General features: G+C 38.1%; 1 protein-coding gene across 1 annotated transcript; it reads left to right on the top strand.

Annotated features, from left to right (window-relative positions):
• Nucleotides 1-689: 689 nt before the first annotated feature.
• LOC138887007 (putative F-box/LRR-repeat protein At3g18150) lies at nucleotides 690-1,879 on the top strand. The gene is made up of 4 exons (XM_070168715.1): nucleotides 690-862; nucleotides 961-1,159; nucleotides 1,253-1,506; nucleotides 1,747-1,879. Exons 1-4 carry the CDS (start codon nucleotides 690-692, stop codon nucleotides 1,877-1,879), a joined length of 759 nt encoding a protein of 252 aa, XP_070024816.1.
• Nucleotides 1,880-8,537: the final 6,658 nt, after the last annotated feature.

Below are 8,537 nucleotides of genomic sequence, written 5' to 3' on the forward strand. Positions count from 1 at the left end.
ACTTAATTGTACAGGATTTGAGGCAGGTGCATCTGGTCACCAGTCTGATATGCAAATTTGATCCTTATCTCGAGACTTCACGGTGAGCTGCCTTCTGAGCCGTTCTGCAGTAGCTGAAGTCTTCTTTATGTTATATTTTCTATCTATTTCCTTTCAAACAATAGACTAGTATTCTTTTGTATATTCTACTAGAATGCCCACATACTTGTGACATCAGGTCTTGGCACACACTATAGTAGACTTATGATTTTGGATTTGTTTACACGATTACGATTAGTACTCACTACTTCCGTTATTTATATTACATTTGCAAATTTCTAAATCCTTTTTAACAAATGAGGAAATGTTATCCACTTAATAATTTATTTAAACGGGAAATCACTAGTTTGATCCGTATTGACTTGCCTAATAATGGTGTTGGGCGCCATCACAGCCTGTAATGGAATTGGGTCGTGATACACAAAATTTAAATTTGGCTAAGTAACGATAGGAAAGACGGAAAAAATAGAGGATAGAGAAGTAATGTACATGACTTTTATGGTTATGAGATTATTTATGGAATTGAAACTTGAGAGGAAGCAGAAACTTTATTATTATTTATTTATTTATTTATTTATTTAGTTTTCGTCCTATAGGAGTGCGACTTATTACTGAAAACTTTACCTATAAATTGAATAGGCAACTATACCATGGCGAGGGCTAACGTAAATGGAAGCAAGCAAATCAGGACTAAATTTACTCAATATCAAAAGAAAGAAATGTTGGAATTCTCCGAAAGAGTTGGGTGTAAATTGCAGAAGCGAGATGAAGAGCTGATTAGCGATTTTTGCAGCAAAATCAGAGTTAAAAACGGCTTCTTAAGGTATGGATGCACAATAATGAAAATAGTTTCGGCACGACGAGTGGCACAACAAGCATATTGCCTGATTACCTTAGTCAACAAATTTTCTCTTGCCTTAGCATTAAAGAATCAACTAAGATGAGTATTCTCTCCAAAATATGGCTACAAGCTTGGTCGACTCTTCCTAACTTAAAGTTCATAGGTAATTATTCCATAGACCGGAAAATAATTGACGCAATCCTAGAGAGATACAGGGACAACAAAATCCCTATTGATAAGTTTGAATTTTCATATTGTTTAGAATATGGTTCTCGTGAGGTTTTTATTGATAAGTGGCTTGATATTGCACTTCAGAATGGTGTAAAATATTTTTTGTATAAAGAAACTTGCAGCTTGATTTGATCATACCAGTTACCTTTTTTCACAATCTTGGCAACAAAATCTTTACGAGAATTGGTTCTAGCCGATTGTGATCTGGCGTCTATTTTATTATCTAGTGGTGTGGCGAATTGTCATTCTTTGAGAAAGCTTTCTCTGTCTTGTGTAACTTTAGACGAAAACATGCTTCAGAATCTACTTAATAGTTGTCCTTTGCTCGTTGCTTTAGTACTTGAGTATTGTCCGGGGTTGAAAAAGATTGAGTTGTTGAATCTTCGAAAGATCAAGTCAGTTTCCATTCGGGCCAAAAATAAACCAGCGTGTTAAAGTCCAAGCACCAACTCTTAAACACATGTCTTATTTTGGCTATTTATTGGAAGAATTGGATGTTGTAATTGAATGTCAGAATCTGAAATCTTTGTGTCTATATATAATGGATTTCTCCCACAACTTCTATCAAAATCTCGATTCCTCGAGAGATTGAAATTAGTCAGTGTTCCTAGGTTGGAAGGGTTTTATATTTGCAGAAATAGATCCCTCGAGGTCTTGTATATTCGGGATTGTGAGGGCATAAGGGAAATTGATGCTCCAAATTTGGTATCACTAGATTATAATGGAGATCAAGCTCCTGAGCTGAAAATTGCAAAAGAGCCAATATAGTTGATGCACTCAAAAATTATTCTCCATTGCTCCTCCACTTTAAATGTGGTACGATTTTGGAAGTTAGAGGAAATTTCTATCAAACTCGACATCTTGGTTTCATGTTTCCCCTAATTTTTACAAAGGCAATGAGATCAACATGAATGATTTGCAATTGCAACACAGAATTGCTATCCCCCAAGTGGACGTTTTAAATGTATATATTATATGGCAGTCTGGAAGTGCCCAACACTTGTGGATGCTGTGCTATGGAGTTGTCGCTCTAGGAGATTCAACCTGCAATCAAGAAGTGAGATGATTACATGTTTCATCGATCGTTTAATGTGTATGAAAATTTACAAGCACTTTCATAGTCAATTAAAAGAAGTAAAAGTCTATAAACTTGATGTGAATTTGCTGTACTTTTTCGACTTGTGGATACTGTTGAGAAGATGACTTGGTAGTGAAACACTATAATTGGTATTGGATATTTTAGTTGTTGCAATCTATTGGAGAGTTCTGCATAAATATCTAGAAAGCGCGGCTTATAGATGTTCTTTTGTATTTTAAAATCTCTAAATCGAACAAGGTATATTTAAAATAAGAGATCTTATATCATCTTGTCTTGTAATACAAACGTTGCATGATTATGCAATTGACTACCTATTTAAATTCATCTTGGCTTATTTCATCTTACTATTCTAATTTCATTTTGAGGCCTCAAAATATGTACCATAACCTATATGCCTCTCTATCTTTATAAGGATGCATAGACACTATTTTTCGAGACCCCACTTAGGGATGAGGAGAGCTAACGTAAGAAACCCTAACGGGAGAAAGTAAATCAGGACTAAATTCAGTCAATATCAGAAGGAAAAAGTGTTGGAATTCGCGAAAAGAGTTGGGTGGAAATTGCAGAAGCAAGATAAAGAGCTGATTAGTGATTTTTGTAGCAAAACCAGACTAGAAAAACAGGTTCTTAAGGTATGGATGCACAATAATAAGAATACTTTCGGTGTGAGGAGAGAAATAACAAACATATTGCCTAAATGCCTGATTCACAAAATAGTCTCTTACCTTAGTTTCAAAGAAGCAACCAAGATGAGTGTCGCGCCCCCTTTTTCCTCGCGGACTCCGGGTTTCGACATTCATTGGAAACAACTCCTTTTGGGAATTGGGTATTTGAAGAGTCGCCACCTAACGGATTAAGGTGCGTTAGGGCACCAAAAGCTGTTAACTCATATAACTAGTTTGCATTACCAGAAATTAGGGTAAGAGCTCGAAATAACCTTGAGGAGAAGGTGTGAGGAATCCTTTGCGGTCCACAATGGTGGGTCCCGGCCGAACTGAGTTATGTAAATTAGTCATTTAACAAGTAAGCAGTCTAATCACACATTTGCAAATAAAGGAAGTTTAGGTAGTCTAAGCACACATATGCAAATAAAGGAAGTTTAGGTAGTCTAAGTACACATATGTAAATAGAGGAAAGGAAGTCCTAAGTTGGTTAGCCTATAGGATCACATCTGTACAATACTTGGTAAGACTTCCTCAAATAGAGGGGTTACATGTGACATTATTGCACAGGTCATCATATCCTTTTTACTACCCATTACCCTCCCCTTAGCGGTTATATAAGCGAGTTTAATTAACGAACTCTAAGCGTGCTTTACCCGTCCCTTCCTTGTGGTCCCGGAGGTGTTTAAGGCCTCTAGACTTGTAGAAATTCTAGACATTCCTAAGGTGTTTAAAAGGTAAAATCTAAGCAACAACAAATAACATATAGGACAACAAATAGGGAAGCAATTAAGGGGCTCATGTTTACCTCCACACATAAACAAATACGTAGCACGTCTCAAACAACACACTTTAAAGAACCTAGGTGAGCATTACAAACACAGAATATGCAGCATTTGTTTTAAGGCGAAGTGACAGAATCTTAATCAGTTTGCCTATTGATTTTAAAGCCTGTTAAACCTGGACAATTTCACAAATAAGCAGAGTATAATTTCACAGTTTTTGGACCATTAATTACCTATGGCTTGCCTAGGTGTGGGTCTGTATGCAATCATAATTCTGGGAACTAATTAAAATGACTTGAAGTTATCCAGTCCTATAGGCACGCTGATTTAGGCGATTAATGATACAAAAAAGTTGATTTCATGCATATTTATACTAGAACATGATATCTATGTGTTGGGGCTGTCTTTAAACCTATTTATAGATAATTATTCATTTAAGAGACATATATATGATTTAGAGCAAATACAAACAGAGTCCTAAGGCAGGATTTCTAATGCACAGAGAGAGATGATCATTTTATTAAGCATGATTAGAGTAATAACTTAATGACAGGATTTCTAGGCGACTATGACTTAGGCAGAATCAGAAATAAAATGATGAACTATAACAATGTTTCCTAATATGCAAAGAAGTAAACATGATTATCCTAAGGTAGGATATCTAATGCACAGATTTATGGCAGGGTTTTTAATACAAGTAGGCATCGCAAACCTAGAGGCATGATATCTATTGCAAAATAGAAACATAATATAAACCTAAAGCATGATTTCTTACTGCAAATCAACATATATAAACCTAAAGCATGATTTCTACTCGGTTTCTCCACAAAAATCGTATAGGAACCCTCCCCTTTTTACTAATTATCCAAATATCTATTTATAAAAAAAAATATTATTATTGACCAGGATTGACTAAATTACATAAATAAATGAAACTATACTATAGGGAGCATAAATCAGGCCTAGAAACCTGGGAATACCAGGCCTTCAATACAGTCTCAGAAGCCAAAAGTTTCATAGCCAACAGGTTGTCCTAGTGTGTCAAAGGTCCCTAAGGACCTCAAGGATTGTCACGACCCGAATTTCCCACCCTCGGGAGTCGTAATGGCGCCTACTCGTGAAAGCTAGGCAAGTCGAGTATTATATATATCTTATTACCCTTTTCCTTAACCTTATAACAATTTTAAATCAACATGCAAAATAATAATAATAATTTAAGAAATGCGGAAGACGAAATCTGATAACTTACCCAAATACTAGTACGAAAATTACAAAATACATTTTTACCCAGAACTGGTGTCACAATATCACGGACCATCTACGAATACTACAAATAGTTATCCGGAAAGAAAGATACAATCTATCTCTAAAGTTAATGAAAACAGAATATAAGGATAGAAGGTGATGCCAAGGCCTGCGGACGTTTGCAGGGCTACCTCGGATCTCCGCTGGACTGAAGGCAGCAACCACTCTAAGGTCCAAAAGCTCCGGTATCGAGATCTGCACACAGTGCAGAGTGTAGTATCAGTACAACCGACCCCATGTGCTGGTAAATGTCGATCCTAACCTCAGGGAAGTAGTGACAAGGCTAGGACAAGACTTCAAACTAAACCCGTGCAGTTTAAAGCATATACGACAAGTAATATTAACGGAAACTAGCAGTTAAAGATGGGAAGGGGAACATGCTACGGGGGAATATCATGTACCAATAGTAACTCAGGAAAAAACATAAAGAGCATTTTAAAGTTCGCATCAGTAAGAATAAGGAAACAGTAACAAATCAATATCCTCTTTTATTCTTTATTGTTGCGGCACGCAACCCGATCCAAATCATATAACACTGTTGCGGCGTGCAACCCGATCCAAATCATATATCACTGTTCTGGCGTGCAACCCGATCCAATCCTATCTCACTGTTGTGGCATGCAACCTGACCCCTCATGTCCTCCCTTATTACTCCATGTTGCGGCGTGAACCCGATCCCATATAATATTTTTGCGGCGTGCAACCTGATCCCAATATACAATTCAACACCAATCACAAAAGAATCCCAGCAAGGGAACAATAAGAAAACAACAATATCCCGACAAGGGAATCAATAATGAGAATAAACACATCCCGACAAGGGAACCAACAGTAAGAATTAAATACGTTCCGACAAGGGAATCAACTATAACCAAACTTGTACCAACATTTAACTTCACAAATGAATGCTTAACTAGAACCAATACTCCACAATAAACAAATACCACGAGAATATTCATAACTCTTAACCAACATGGAGAATCAACAACTTAGGCATTTGTAGTACTTATTAAGAAACACAACGATTACAATTTAACATTCACGGGCATGCTTGACAATGATGTATAGGTACTCGTCACTACACCTATACGTCGTACACTACACTAGCACATAGCAAATAAAGCACAATACCTATTCCCTCATGCTAAGGTTAGACCAAACACTTACCTCGAACTTCCACGGCCAAATCAAGCCTCAAACAATGCTTTTCCTTTAGAATTCACCTCCAATTTACTCGTATCTAGCCCTAATTAGTTTAACAACATAAATAAATGCTAAAGAATTCAACCCCAAAGCTAAATTATAGGTTTTCTGCCATTCTTCCCAAAAGGTCAAAAATCGATCCCGGGCCTGCTTGGTCAAAAGTAGACGTTCGGACCAAAACCCGATCACCCATTCATCCACGAGCCCAAATATACAATTAGTGTCGAAATCCGACCCCAAAATGAGGTCTAAATTCCAATTATTCAAAAAGCTCTAACTTTACCCAAATTCCTAATTTCTACCATGAAAACTCTTGATTTCTGATTAAAAAGTGATGAAAAACATTGGGTAATTGAAAGAGTAAAGTTTAAAATTTATTACCAACACTTTGGTGATAAATTTGTGTGAAGAAAATTACCTCTAGGCCTTGGGAGTTCGAAAATATGGAGAAAATGAGTTCTGCCCGTTTTGAAATCTGTTTTAAAATGACTAGGCAGGCCTTCATCACGTTCGCAATGGGTCAGGCCCATATGTCCGCCTTCGCGTTCGCGATCAAGTGGCTGCGTTCGCGTAGAACAAAATCCCATCCCCTAGTCCCCGGCCAAAAGGCCTTTGCATTCGCGATAGTAGGTCCGCGCACCCCCAAGGCTTCGCGTTCATGACTTGTGTTTTGCATTCGCGTAGAAGGAATTTTTCCTTCAGACTAAATTACCCTTCGCGTTCGCGAGAGACCCTTCACGAATGCGAAGAAAAAAACACTAGCACATCAGAAACAACAAACCTGTAATTTTTCCTAAGTGTAAAAACATACTGTGGCCTATCCAAAACTCACCCGAGCCCTCGGGGCTCCAAACCAAACATGTACACTAACTCAAAAATATCATATGGACTTACTCTTGCGATCTAATCACCAAATTAACACTTTTAACAACGAATTTAGCATCAAAATCAAATAAGAATCTCAAGAACTCTTAAGTTCAAATTTTAACAATCGAGGGTCCGATTCACGTCATATCAAGTCCGTTTCTAACCAAATTTTACAGGCTCGACTTAAATACCATACAAGGCCTGTACCGGGCTCCGGAACAAAAATACGGACCCTATACCATCAAATTCAAACACATTTAAATTTTCAAAAACTCTTATAATTTCAGTTAAACAATTTTCTTCAAAAATTCATTTCTCGGGCTTGGGACCTCGGAATTCACTTCCAGGCATACTGTAACGATCCGACTGGTCGTTTTACTTTTTAGGACCCCGTTCCCCTAAAAAAGACTTCACGTGCTTGCTTTAACTAATTTACGACCTGCGGGGATGGTTGGTTCGGAATTTGGAAGAGTTTGGGTTGAAATAGGCACACTTGATTCCCTAAGATTTTCTTAAAAGGCTAAGTTTGACTTTGGTCAACATTTCAAGTAAACGGATCCAGACTTGTGTTTTGACGGTCCTGGAGGGTCCGTAGGAAAATATAGGACCTGGGCGTATGCCTGGAATCGAATTCCGAGGTCCCTAGCCCGATTAATGAATTTTTTGTTAGAAATTATTAAACTGAAATTTTAAGGATCTAAAGAAATTAAATAATGCTTGATCATGTTGGTATCAAGAACGTATGTTGGTTCCGGAGCTCGGTACAGGTCCAATATATTATTTAAGACTTGCCCGCAAATTTAGTGTCAATCCGAGCAGTATAAGTACGTTTCAGCTTGTTAGAAGTGAATTGAAGAACTTGAAGTTTATAGATTTGATTCAATTGGTTTTAGGGAGTGATTCTTAGATTTTGTGTTGTTTCGGGCATTCCGAGGGTTCAAGCGAGTCCGTTTTATGATTTCAAACTTGTCGGTATGTTCGGAAGGGGCCCGGGGACCCCGAGCGTCAATCGGATGAGGCTCGAGTGAAGTTGGAAAAATTGACAAGGAGCTGAAGCTCTAGCTATCTGTCATAACCGCACCTGCGGTTGGTCAGCTGCAGGTGCGAGAACGCAGAAGCGGTCGTGCTCTCGCAGAAGCGGCCAAGGCAGGCCAAGCCAGAAGCTGCAGAAGCGGCTAAGCTTCCGCAGAAGCGAAACCGCAGAAGCAGTTGCTTCCCACAGAAGCGGCCTAGCGGCCCAACTAAATTTCTGCAGAAGCAGATACTTTTCCGCAGATACGGTAGGCGCAGGTGCGGCCCAGGACCAAAGATGCGAAAAACACTGAATCAATTAGCTTCATTTATTACGGGCTATAGGCCATTTTTTGTCATTTTCACTCGTTCATTGGGTGATTTTGGAGCTCTTGAGAGAGGATTTTACCTAGCATCTTGAGGTAAGTTATCCTATTTATTTCTAGTTTAATACTTGAACCTCGGGTAGATTAATACACAAAGATTAAGGAAAA

The sequence above is a fragment of the Nicotiana sylvestris genome, chromosome 3, assembly GCF_000393655.2.
Source record: "Nicotiana sylvestris chromosome 3, ASM39365v2, whole genome shotgun sequence".
Lineage (NCBI taxonomy): Eukaryota > Viridiplantae > Streptophyta > Magnoliopsida > Solanales > Solanaceae > Nicotiana > Nicotiana sylvestris.